The sequence below is a fragment of the Aphelocoma coerulescens genome (genome assembly GCF_041296385.1).
Source record: "Aphelocoma coerulescens isolate FSJ_1873_10779 chromosome Z unlocalized genomic scaffold, UR_Acoe_1.0 ChrZ, whole genome shotgun sequence".
NCBI classification, from domain to species: Eukaryota; Metazoa; Chordata; class Aves; order Passeriformes; family Corvidae; genus Aphelocoma; species Aphelocoma coerulescens.
In genome coordinates this window covers 34,415,904-34,429,848 of record NW_027184085.1, presented here as the reverse complement: position 1 = coordinate 34,429,848, position 13,945 = coordinate 34,415,904, and the positions used below count along the sequence as shown (strand labels likewise).

Below are 13,945 nucleotides of genomic sequence, written 5' to 3'. Positions count from 1 at the left end.
CACGCAGCAAGTCCCTTTAAAAAAGACAAAATTTTATCTGAATTAAAATGCTAATACACATGCAAACTGAGATGATTAAAGATGTAAGTTAGTTTGAAACAGTACATTAGAGATGGCACCATTAAAATTTGACATATTTGGCTTTGTTAGAAGTTACTTAGAAGTGCACATAAATGAAAATGTCATGAACTGAGATACTGACTCGGTGACAAGGACTTTCAGTGAATCCTTCTGCACATTCACCTTTAGATAGTTTTCTCAGTATAGAGTTGCATATGCAACAAAAAATTATCACTAATTATCCACTATTTTGGAAAGGCAAACAAGTACTGCATTAATCCTCCACACACCCCATCAGGGAAGAAATGCCCAATTGCTGTGTGAAGCTCACTGCCTTCACAAAGTACATTGGATGAGAAAATCCCAGAAAGAGTCATGGAATCATAGATTATTCTGAGTTGGAAGGAAGCCACAAGGATCATCGAAGTCCAGCTCCTGGACCTGCACAGGACAATCCTGAGTCACACCATGTGCCCTGAGAGCAGTGTCCAAATGCTTCTTGAACTCTGTCAAGTTTTCTGCTGTGACCACTGCCCTGGGGAGCTTGTTCACCTGTCCAACCACCCTCTGGGGGAAGAACCTTTTTCTAATATCCAACCTAAACCTCCCTTGACACAGCTTCAGGCCATTCCCTCGGGTCCTGTCGCTGGTCACCACAGAGAAGAGATCAGTGCCTGCCCTTCCTCTTCCCCTCACAAGGAAATTGTAGACTGCAATGAGGTCTGTTCTCTGTCTCCTCCAGGGCAAAGTGACTGACAAGTCTGACAAGAATTTCTTTTACAGAGGAAATGTTATCAGTCCTGAAAACAAGGTAATTCCTCCAATAGGGTGTGTCTTCTAGATGTATGGCAATATCATTTCCTTCAACCTGATAAAAAATCAACAATGCTCTTACCAGTACTGTTTTGAAAGACACTAGGGAACAGTGCCCAAACAATTATATTCAGCTAATTTTTGTCTACTTCAGCAAGGAGGATTGCTAAATATAAAAGCTCTTTTAAGATCTGTCTTGGCAAGATTGCAAAGTGGAAAAATTCTCTATTCTTTTAGCAAGATAAAAGTATTAAATAAGGAAAATAGCAGGGGCTAATCTATTTAAGATGATAAATGTGGAAAAGAGTTGCTGTATTGTCCCTTTTCCTTAGAGGTAGAGAAAAACTCCCATTATGTGCAAAGAAGCGTAAAGAAGACAAAAACAGTTAGAAGTGGAAAGAAAATTGCAGCTGTCCTGGAGCTGCAGATACAAGTCATCAGGATCATTGACTCATTTCAGCAATCTTTATAAAGCCATTGCAAAATTGACATGCATGCCACCCCTTTCAGAAACCCTGCTCACACTACATAGTGATAATGTGTTGTCACTACTGCACAGGAACATTGTGTTATTGCTAAAATAATGCTCATTCAAAATCTGTTACACTAAAACATACTTTAGTAAATATGCTATATCCAAACAAATTTTACTAGTTTGTTTTATTTTCAGCCATTCCTTCAAAGTTTCCACGAATTAAAGAAATATCTCACTGCAGCTTCTGAGGCTCCCAGATGTCACTGAAACAACTCAACTGAAACTGAATGTATATTTCTCATTTAGATTCAGCACATTTGCAAAACAATAACACATCAGTTAAAGATAAAATACTGTTTTACATCTTAGGAATTCTGTGATGAGGCAAAAGGGTAAAAAAAAAAAACCCAAACCCAATTACAAACTTTGTGATAGGAAACCTCTTTGAAATACAGCTTCTTGATGCCTGAGTAATAATACTATGTTTTCAAGTAGGGACAGTTTTCTTCATTGGATAAGGTACGGTGTGCAGCTACCACCCATAAGCTTTAGTCCACACAGCTTTCTTCTTGAACTCTGCAAGAGATCTCAAGGCCAGAAGTGTAACTGTGAAGACAGGGAAAAATTACATTAAGTTGTGCAGTCCAAAGGAAAGGATGTGAGAGTATTCTTCCCAGTAATTTTACTAACACATATAGGTTTAGTTCTCCTTTTACTGACTCTTTTCATAACTCTTTCACTTGTGGTGATGTACCCAGCCCTTCCTCTGCTGTGTGGCATGTCTCCTACTGAAATCATATCACATCATCTTCTAATTAGTCTATCACTTAGGCATACAGATCAACCATTATTGCAGAAAGTTCAAATTCAATGAGCAATGATGCAAGCCCAGACATAAAAGGCAGTGGGAACAACAGAAGCACAAAGTCTTAATTCCTCTGCATAATTCACTGATAGGAAATGCAACTCACTGATTCCTTAACTCAGTTTGATCATGCTTTTAGACAAAATCCAGTAGCCAAACTAGTCACAGTCTAGTTATTCAGATGGAACTTTCACGTTCTAGTATGTAAAAAAAAAAAAAAAAAAAGGAAAGCTCAAGGGGAACAGTGACTTACCTCCATCAGGGCATACTCAGAATATACTGTGAATATCAGAACTCTGTTACACAGAGGAGGTTCTAAAACAGCCCTTAGCATTGCTTCTGGTGGAGATTAGCTGACACTACAGGGTAATTTATCAGAGTGTGACTAAAGACTGCAGACCTCAAAACGAGGCTAATTATCCTAATAATGCAAATAACTTATAAATGGATTTCAAGAAGCGTTGTTTAGGTCCAACAAATCAGGTGGTCCAAAGGAAGTGCACAAGTGCACTTACTTCACTTGAGAATATTTGTGGTGTCCTCTTAAAACGACTTGCACAGATCCTGCATATGTAAGTAAGCAATGGGATATATGCTGGGACTACAACTCCTACCATAATTCAACATATTGTCTACTTTCCAACTTTCTTTTCATATATATTTTCAGCAACCCTCATTTCTCTTTCCTTTTTCATCAGACCACTTTACTAGGCTGTCCTAGTCCACCTCCTATCCCTTCCACACAGTGCAGTCTTCAGTTGCACCTAAGTTATGTGATCTGAATTTTGGTACTGGAGAATTTCCCAATAGTATGTTGCATTTTATTTTTAAGGCTAACTTCAAAAACAACAGAGAGATCTATCAATGAAATAAGCTTGTAGACTAGATGTACCTCTACGTCCTTTGGGCCCTAAGTGCTATATCATAAGCATCTGCAGATGAGACAACAAATAAAGGTGTTACAGACAAGAATGTCAACTTACCTGTGAAAGTGTCCTCAAAGACAAAATCTCACTCCTTACAACAACTGTATTTTGATCTGTACTGACAGTTATGGAAAAATGAGGACCCAATTAAAAATATATTACCTTTCAGTAGGTCCATGGAAGATTTTGATAATGCTTCCTTAGGACATTCCATCATATTGATCAGCCAGTCAATAAACTGAAGATTGAAATATGAAGAAAAATCTGAATTAAAAGAGCCCCCATATCAGAACATGACAAACTCTTTTCAGTTTGACAGACAACGTCTGATTTCTGCTAAATTCAGTTATCTAATCAGAGGCAATGGCCAGAGAAGCTTCTGCCCAAAGTAAACAAAACACCCTAGAGTACATCTCCCTGTCAGCACAATTCTTCCCACAGCTGGATCTGAAACTCCCTTTGTTCCTTCTCATTATCTCAGCAATAATTCTTTGCAAGAAGAAGGCACACTAAATAGCCTCCCTCCATCTTGCCTGTTCATACCTTTAACCTATTAATATAATTCTTTCTTATCAGTCTCTTGTCCAAATGTTTTACTGCAAATCCTTCAGAACTCTTACTGCCTTTGTTCCTCTTTTGACCTCTCTCATTTTTTGTTATTTTTTTCTGGCAGTGCAGGGTGCCTGGATGACAATATGGTATTTCAAACTCATAAGGATGATTTTCAGGGCAAGGCCTCACATTCTTCCTTAAAACCTAATTAGGCACTTGCGTACTAACAGCTCACCCCTACATTCCTTCCACATTCTGAATTCTGACTTCAGTGGTAACTCTGAGCACATGAGCATGCTCAGAGAAACTAGTTCTCAACAGATTCCAGTTTGCACAGAACAGCCAACTATTAATCTACAGATTAATAGCAGTACTTCCACATATAACAACTACATGCAATGCACAGTAGGTTAGTCAAATTAGGCAATTTTCCACATTTATTTTCAACTCATACTTCAAAATAAATGAAACACATTACAAGCTGTACAGAAGATCTTTGATTGCTCTGAATTTGCAGTGTGGTGTGTCCAACTGCAGAGGATCTTTCTTTCAGTTTTTAAAACACTGACTTGCTACCAGCAGCTCCCAACTCTTCCCAGTTGTACTTTCTTAAGAGTTTGACTCCCAGCTTCGGAATTTGTGGTTTTTTTGCAACTTTCCAATTTTACTTGAGAAACTACTTTCATATCTGATTAAAAATAAAGTGAGATCACAACTGAGATGCAATAAAATAGAGGAAATAACTGCTCTACCAAAGTATAGCCCCAAGTAGTCTACTACTAAAAATGGGGCGCTTTCTGACTCCTATAAAGTGCTTACCACTACATGCAAATTACCTTCTGCGTTTGTTCTTTCCACGGTTCTTTAGCCAGCAAAAGGGAAAGGCTGCTTGGAAGGAGAGTGAGAGTCTCTTGCACAGCAAACTTGTCAGTTGGGTGCTCGCCAGTGTGTTCCTCAGGTAAGTCTGGTAACGCCATGTGGTGTTTCCACAGTGACCAGTCAGCACTGAGGCCAAGAAGTAATGGTGCACCATGGTCAGCCCAGACCACCACAGAAGCTGCAAACAGCCACAGGAGGAAATCTGTGCACTAAACGAGAAAAAGGCAAAAATGCACATTAAATGAATAATGCAGAAGGAGAAAAACTCCACCAAAAAACCAAACAAAAAAACTCATCCAAAAAAGAAACCGATCAAAAACCCAAGACCAAAATCCAGATGGCAACTTGCTCTTAAAAACAAACATCTAAAAATTCAGCCAAAACTCAAAATGCAAGAACTAAAAATTCTTAATATCCTTCTGTGCTTTGAAGCAGCATAAGCCTCTTTCTAAATTCAAACTGAAATGTCTACTAAGAAAAGTAAAACCACACTCTTCTAAAATAATCTTTTAGATTAAAGCTGATCCACAATTCATTTAAAATGGGAAAATAACTTTTTCACAGCAACCTGACTGTTGAGGGAAATCAGAGATGGTCACCCTTATGGTGCTGTACATGGTTGGGAAACATTGCAGCAGTGTAATTAATGCCTTTCTGATCTAAGCAGCGGCTTATTTTATGTCCTCAAACAGAAGACCTAAACAGCTGAACAACATTATTTCTCTAAAACTGTCCAAGCCCTCTCAGAGCCAGCAGCTACACAGTTCTGACCTGCCCAGACAGTTCCATGAGTGAATTCAAAATTTCCTTCAATTGTTCTAAATACAGTAAATTTGAAGAAATTATTTCCTTTACTTGCTTTAAGGTTCTATCATAACTTAAATATAAAGGTTATTTTAAAGTAAAGAGTTTTAAATATATATTCATTCACAAAAATTGTTAAGATTTTCTCTGTTGAGGTAAGATCACAATCTTCTAAAATAAAAAAAATATTTATTACTAAGGAAAAAAGTGAAATATATCAGAACCTCCTTCTTTTCTTGCTGCAAATTATTTTCACAGCATTACCTCTTTCAGATCAACATTTTGTACGGGTGTTGATTTGTATGCTACATTTCTGATGTAGCCCATCAGATCTAACAGCCAGTCCATTCTTTTCAGAACTCCTAGAAAAAAATAAGAACATTGACTCATGTAAAACACTAGAATGCACTTCTTTTTTTTAAATAGCAAGCACAGAAGATCACTATAGCAAGAAAGTAAAAACTGCAGAAGAACAAAGATCACCAACACCACTATCACATTTGATTAATTCTGCCACTGACAGAGAACATCCAGGCTCTTTAACAGAACAGAAACTTTGCTTATAATGCAGGCAACACATTGAACACACAGAAGAAATAAAAGCTGAGTGAGAATTATTTCACTGAATGGCAGCCTGCAGGACCCACTAACCAAGTCTGCACATAAGACTGCTACAGAATACTAAAGCCTCCCTCAATGTGTGGAGTACTGTGAAAATGGTCCTACAGTTTTGAGAGGGTCAGTAAAATATGGTCAAGGCATGCAAATAAACTCAGCCCTCATTCCATCTCAAGGATGGAAGACATTTCATTGATTCAGGTTCTGCTGTCCATAATCTTTTCTATCTCCTACAAACTAATAACGATATTCACCACCGAGACCATGTTACTTCACACATTACTGTTTTCATGTAATCTTTACAAGTGTCCTTTTTCATGCTGTCTCCTCTTTTACCCAAAGAACTCTTACTTCACTCAATTAAAACTCACTACTCTTTGAAGTTCTTCAAACACAGCTGGCAGCTAAGGCATCTGGCAATATAACGCTTTGAAGTTGTTCAGTGAACACAGGCAGACAAAGACCCTTCTGCCATGAAAATGAGACCTCATTCTTGCCTCTTTCTGTTCTTGTTTCTTCCTTCTTTATCTTCCCGTGTGATTCTCCTACTTGTCTTGCATCAGCCCCTCAGCTCTATCAGACCCATAGCTGAGCCAGCCCAAATCATTAACCTACCAGATGACTATCTGGTCTAGTTATGAAGAGGAAAAAAGGGAAATTTATTTCCTACGTTAAATCAGTGCAAGGAGTTCAGGAAAGGAAGCTATCTCCCTAGTTCAGCCAGTCTCATGGGAACATCCCCCCACCTTCTGTGTCACATACCAGTAAGTCAGATTTTAGGTCAGAAGGTTAGCAGAGTTGCACTATTAGAAGTCTCTGATGTACTACGTACATTTGTAACACTACCCTAAAAAGAGTGGGAGACAGATCTAGTTAAAACTCTGGTCTGTAAACCACCTTGATGAGACAAAAACTTATATCTGGACCACAGAAAAATAAGTAACTGGAGAAAAACATAAAAGCAATGTGTGATACAAGTATTTGAATAATACGAGAATTCTGGAGACAGTAGTTTCTAATGTGGAAAAATTAGGAAACACTTAGATTAAACCATCTTAAAATTATTTTAAAAGAATCAGTGTAGATTCATAAATACCTGTTGATTGCATTGTTGATTCTTCTTTAAGCCTTATCTTACCTGTATTTTCATGTCTCACAATACGAGCATGATAGAAACTTTGCAAGAGCATCCATAAAATATTTTCTTTCTGGTGATATCTAGCCACAGCATCAATCATGGCATTCAAGTTCATCAGAGACAATCTGCCTTGAGAAACTAAATACACTTTCATGAACGTGGCCTTCTCTATATTGTTCTGCAAATGCAACAAGAAACATTTTAAATTGAAATGTACTTTTCTTGTGGGAACAGTAAATTTTGCATTTCTCTTTATAAAAAAAGTAAAAAACTCTGAATAACTATTAGGCTCAGTTTTCCTCAAGACATATTATTAAACAGAAGACTGTCCATATTACTTGAACTTTACACTGTTCAAAATAGTTCAGCAAAGTGTAACTCAGTACAGCTTGTTTTCATACTGCTTTAAATTTCACATTCCCCTTTGAAATGGAATAAACCAGCTTGACAGTTCTGGAGACTGAAGTCTTCTTGCAAGACAGATACAGTGTAGTGACAAAAAGAGGTTTTCTTAAATAATGTTTTCCAGTATGAAATTAGAACTAAAAAATATAAGGAAATGACAGTTCAGCTTCCACAACCTATTTGAATGCTTAATTCTCTACTGAGTCTGATAGCAAACAGAACAGGGAGCTTTACGTCACAGATGTTTGTTTTTAAAAGCTTGATCTGAAAACATCAAGCTCTTCTACACAAGTCATTTCCTTAGCATTTCAGCTGCTAAGAATTCCACTGCTAATTGATTCCACTGGTGAGCTACAAGATGAAAGTTTTTTTATTCCATTATCATCCTCAGTCATCTTGTCCACCAGGAAACATTCTGAGTGTGAATGTAAATATAGAACACAAAGTCAAGAAAGAAAGGTTTTTCAGTCAATTATTTTACGTTTTTAACAGAAGTGCAGATTCACCAGTTCAAGGATAGCTAGTCACCAGGATGCATTTACAGTCCAATTTCAAGCAGGTGGTTATATGAACCAAAGAGGACTATGGTCTGCTGTTTGCATCATTGGTCTGGGCTTTAGAAGATATACTGCCACCACTCTGGTTCACACCATTCCTGTTCTGCTAACAGAAGGAACTTCACAGAATCAGTTAGGTTGGAAAAAACCTCTGAGATAATCAAGTCCAACCTGTGATTGAACACCACCTTGTCAACTAGACCATGGCACTGAGTGCCACATCCAGTCTTTAGTTAAACACCTCCAGGGACGGTGTCTCCATCACCTCCCTGGGCAGCCTATTCCAATGTCTAATCACCCTTTCTGTGAAGAACTTCTTCCTAATGCCCAGCCTAAACCTCTCAAGGCTCAACTTAAGACTCTGTCCTCTCGTCCTGTCTGGGACTGGTTGCCTGGGAGAAGAGGCCAACCACCTGACCAAGTTACTTAAGACTCTCCAGTTTAAAGCTCCCAGGTGAAACCATGAGAAATTCCGTTGCTTTGAGAAAGTTTGGGATATGGATTCTTACCACTTCTGCTTCTCTCTGCTGCCTGCAGATTAAATCCAGAACATTCTTACCTACACATCAGATAAAACAATTAAATGCTCCCTCCTCCCAGTGAGCTAAAACAGTCTGGTGACAATAAAAATGAAAAGGTTGCTTGTTTCACATGATTTGGTGATAAAAGACCAGAGCTAAAATGTAATTACCTTGGAGATCTGGACAATGCGATCGATCTCTGAATCACCCATTTCTGAGATACATCTTGCTACATCGATATACATCTCCAGTTCAACTCTCTGGAAACAGAAAAGTAAATGCATGTCTAAATGTCTATTTCCAGCTTTCATCATCAAAATTGGTGAGTTTAGGAACTTGTTAATGATAATGATGAATAATTAATCTATCCTCTGGCCTCACTTTACTTAATCTATTTTAGAAATCCTGTATTTGCTGGGGAATTTAATGTACTTCAATCTACAAGAATAATGTTATTTGAACACTTTCAAAAATTTGTTTTATTTTTAACAGAAAAGTGCCTTTCCTTGGAGCTATTTTCTGTAGCTAAATAGTTTCTTTAAATCATTGTGAGAAGCTGAATCCTCTGTGGGAAAAAAAGGCACCTTCTCATTGTTGACCTCTTCTCTTTCAATTACATTTATTTCAGTACTAATACTGTATTTTCCCACTACCGAATCATTTATGAGGCAGGAGTGTACATTAGATAGGTTTCACAATGTCATATTCTAAAATAACCAAAAGTAACTTAAATTGAAATTATGCCGCTATTTTAACCATTATCTTAAAAACTGTGTATCTAATTCATGTTTCGAATCTGATGCATCAGTGCAAAAAGATGGGACTTAACATCATTAAAAATATCTAGCTACAGTGTTCATACACCTCATACTTACTCCTTACCTGAACCTCATTAGGGAGAAGCTCATATATTTTCTCCACAGCCTGACACAAAAAGCTCCAGCAAAACTGGGCAGGGTTGGGAAGTTTCATTGCCTGGATGAGCCCCTGTAGAACACACTGGCAAATTTCTGGGCTTTTTGTGTGCTTCTTCACTTCAAATTGTTGTATCAGAAACACTTCTGTAAAAGACTGCAGTTTGTCTTCTGCAACATGTTGCATCCACAGGGACAGGGACATGAAAAGGTATTTCTGAGTTTTCATCTGAAAAGGAAAAATTTTTGCTGTTTCAAATTCTAGTTCTTCACTGACCTTGAACTATTGTTGGATAAAACTATAAAAGAAGTGGCTCAAACACCACTTATAAAAGCACTGAAAGTCATAAATATTTCTCAGTTCTTTTCTTTTTCCCTTTTTTGATGAACTGTTTGAATTAAAAAGAGTTAATTCAAACATGTCAATATTATGTTTTCATTAAAAACTGAAGAACTTACTTTCAGTGAACCCTAAACATCACATCTCTGTGCAGACAGAGCAATTTTATTACACGGTGCCCACTGCATTCCTACATAAAGCATAGAGACTGTCTAGACAGTCAAGGACAGAAGTACAGTAGCCATAGCACCATTAATGTTGTTAGCTGTGAAGAAGAATTAATAACCTGTGCGAAATGCAGAGTTACATACTCTTTGGCTCACCTCATTTTTGTGACCTCACATTCCCACTGCAGCTGGAAAAGTGGTAGTCAGAGATAAAATCTCTTTTTTGGTACCTTACAAATTATGTATCTTAAAATTGCCAGCAAATGTTTGCATATCTAAGACTAATGAATTAAAAACAAAAACACTCCATTAAGAGATCACAGAAACAAACAATTAATTTTCTGAGAATTGTCAACGAATCTGCTCCTGAACTTGTATAAAATGACAGAAATGTGCAGTCGAGTGTTCTGTGGGATTCAGGGAATTTTACATACTGTACCATGGAATCCGCATTTTAATTCCAGAAGAACAGAACAGCAATGAAGGATAAGCACAAATTTGATTATGCTGTAGGCTAGTCTGCTGGGTATCTACCAAATTAGGGCAAGATTTTCAAGACATAACTTTTTTTACTAGTTAGCTAGATCAAGAGACCTTGCTAGAAAAAGTAGGTAAGCTTTTGGACAGATTAGGGTGGACCTTTTTTTTGAGACTATCAGCTGGTATAATAAAAGATAATTTTTCTCCCTACATGTGATGCCTTATGTCTGCAGGTTATCAGAGCTATAGCATGAAATGAGTGAGAGGAAAAAAGGTCTTAAGCAGTAAAGTAAAATAAGCGTAGCAGGTCTTAAGTCTGCCTTGAATTTCAAGGCCCCAGAATAACCTTTCTCTCACTATAAATGCTCTCTAAATGGTATTTCTGATTAATTCTGAACCCAGTAATCCTTTTCTGGTGAGACAGCCTAAACATTGTCACTGAGGAATTTTATATGAAAGAGGTGCTGAGCTCCCACAAGTTTTCTGACATACGTACACTGAGACTGTAGATAAGGGGAGGTGCCACCCACATCCCCAAAAGCATTGCTGCATTTTGAGATGACTGGGCCTGTGTCACAGCCAGTTGAAGGCAGAGATTTTTTACCTCATCACCTAAAACAGAAGAAAACAAACTAAATTATAAAGAAATTATTTTCCCTTTAAATTTGTCCTCAACTCCTAAAATAAAGGGGGGTTAATGTTCTACTAGAGCACTACATTACAACTTATTTTTCTAAAAACACTACTTAAAGCTTTTAACACGTACATGTTAGAAGACTCCTCTTCCCATTCAGGCATTTTCAGCAAGAAATCTCAGCATTTGTTCAAGTTATTTCAATTCACTCAGGAACAAAATTGTGGGAATGCTAAGAGAAGTAAAAATTAAAAAAAACCCCTCCTTGCCAAATACAGGTAAGATTTAATCCACAGAAAGAAAAATGAGTCAATATTCCTGGACTAAGATGCTAAAACCAGCCACAAAACAAACTTACTGTTTCCTCTGCAAATTTCCTCATTTACAAAAGTAAGACACCTAAGTGAAAAGCAGGAATAAAAAAATCCTCCAGCCATTTAACAAGTTTCAGGTCTTCACAAGAACTGCAGACCTTAGTACAGGAAATTTTTTCCATTATTTTGAAAATTATCACCCAGTGTAATTTAGTAGAAACTGTATTTCAAACTAGTGATAGCTAGATGAACAGTCAAATAGTTCAAATGTGTGAAAAAGCTGCACACAGCCTCTGATATGGGCACTGGACCAAGCATTTAGCAGGTACTGAAAACAGGATACAATTAGTTGAGTTTCATGATGGGCTCTTATGTAAATAGTTCAAATGAAATATTCAGGCCACTTTCACCAGCATTTTAGGGAACTTCTCAGCTTTGATCTTCTTTAGTTTTTCTTCAGTTCAAACAATGTCCACATGGTGATCACAACTATATACTTGCAAACACTAAAAAGTCAGTCTTGAAAACATAATAAAACTTTAACACTAACTTCAAGTCCTGAAGAGGGCTCCAAAGTTTGTGAAAGCTGCATTAGTAAAGAACTCTTGTGACGAATACAAAAGTCTTAATAGGAAACTATTACTCTTACCGAAGTCCAGCCTCATCAAAGGAGAAAGAATGGATGCCCAGTTTACAGGTGGATACTGATGGCTTTCTCCAACTAACGCAATGGGTGTCAGTGCTACTTTCACCAGCTCAGCTGGGACAGATTCAGGGCCTACAACAGAAGATTCAGTCAGACACACATATTTAGCTGAACAGCTCAGCAAAAAATAGATAACACTGTACTTAGTTCAAGCTGTCGTAAAGAACTGGGAAGTGTTATAAAATCACTGTTACTTCCTTTTGCATCTGAAAATTAGCCATCTCATTTATAATCAACAGTTACATTGCTAATCTCCTATCAAAAATGGCTTTTTGTTACTAATAAATAGAAACTTTCTGGTCCTTTGTTCTTGAGTCAATTTACAAGTTAATTACAGATATTCCACACTTAGTAAGGTAGTATTTTTGCATTTCTTGGGAGAACAGCAAAGTTTTCTGACACTGCTTTCCTTCCTCATCTTGTAGGTGCAGGCCAAAAGAACAGTCAGGCAAGTGCTAATGCTAACCTTTGCTACATACTGTGTTACGTTAACATAAATTAACTCAGTCCTCCTGGGATCAAAACATGGCCATTTTTACCTCCATTTAAAGCAAAACTTGCTTTATAGACAGCTGTGAGCTCACTTAGCTCCACGTAGGAGTAATCCTCTCTCTCTATCTTCCTTAAGACTTTACTCCAAGATACCTATCGTTTATCAGGCTTCCTCATGTAAGACCATACTTTCTTCAGGCTTCTTTGTATCTATCACAGCAGTAATCTGTTACAATACCACTCTGTTACAGAGAATCTTAACCTAGCATCACTAAAATAAGGGGCAGCATAAAGTTAGACTCATGATGGAATATGAACTGACCATACAAGCTAACACTTAAAGTGATTTGACTTTCATTCTTACAGGGAAGAAACATTATCTCACCAAGAGAGGGAAGGGGAAAGGGTTTTAAAAGTCAAAAATTAGGTGGAGAAAACTAAAGTACTAACTACACAATACTACCTTATCTTTTTGAGAGTAATTAAATTTTTATTTAAAATACCTCACATTAGTGAAGGCTGAATTTGTACTTAGAAAAGTTCTCCTAGCAAATAAAAGCAAGTCTTTAGGGACACCTTTTACAGCCATAACAAATTTCCCAGAGGAATATTGTAGTTTGATCCTTTCTTACCTTTCTTTCCGCTTTCAATGACAAAATCAATGGCTGCTCTGATAAAGCTGTTTACAGGTAGGTAGCTAAAATCTGGAGGAACTGTGAAGATAAAAAGACTGCTTATATTCTAAAACATCAACAAAAATTATAACCTTCTGCTCCAGTGTAAATTTAAAGGCCAAAGTGAGCTGTGTTTGAGCTAATTGATTCTGTAGGTGACTCAGAGCATTTAGACTACAAGATTGATAGATATATTGGCCTTTTCACCTTTAAGGCAAGCTAAACATTGCTGGTGGTGAGAGGTGCCAGACCTGAAAAAACAAATTCACAGATCAACTGAAAAGCCAGGGATAAGAACTCCTTTAAAAATATATTGGGCACTGCAAGCTGGACTTTGAAAGGGAGAGCTTCAAAATTTTACGACGTTTAATACAGCAGAGACATTCCGCACCTATCTAACCTTAGGTATGCATGCATGCAGGCAGGCATACATAAAATCAGAAACTTTGAGAAGTTTTTTCTCAGTAATGTTCATCTACATTTTGTGGTTTTGGTTCCCAGTTTAGTTCACACAAAAGTGAATAGCTTCAACTTCATTAGTTTGTGCTTATTATTGGTATTTTACTAATGATGTAATCCTGCCTTTATTTTACCAATGAAAATTGAAACAA

The 13,945-nt window shown here is 37.3% G+C and overlaps 1 protein-coding gene across 2 annotated transcripts in view; it reads right to left on the bottom strand.

Moving 5' to 3' along the window:
• Positions 1-11: 11 nt before the first annotated feature.
• Positions 12-13,945, bottom strand: part of FOCAD (focadhesin) — a 97,448-nt gene continuing 83,514 nt past the window's right edge. For both annotated transcript variants that reach the window (XM_069000743.1, XM_069000744.1), the window contains 10 exons: positions 13,293-13,373; positions 12,112-12,240; positions 11,011-11,126; positions 9,496-9,756; positions 8,784-8,873; positions 7,131-7,308; positions 5,639-5,736; positions 4,528-4,779; positions 3,302-3,377; positions 12-1,954 (listed from right to left, as the gene is read on the bottom strand). In XM_069000743.1, coding sequence (XP_068856844.1) covers positions 1,881-1,954; positions 3,302-3,377; positions 4,528-4,779; positions 5,639-5,736; positions 7,131-7,308; positions 8,784-8,873; positions 9,496-9,756; positions 11,011-11,126; positions 12,112-12,240; positions 13,293-13,373 — 1,355 coding nt within the window. In that variant the 3' untranslated portion in view covers positions 12-1,880. The remainder of the gene's footprint in view (positions 1,955-3,301; positions 3,378-4,527; positions 4,780-5,638; positions 5,737-7,130; positions 7,309-8,783; positions 8,874-9,495; positions 9,757-11,010; positions 11,127-12,111; positions 12,241-13,292; positions 13,374-13,945) is intronic.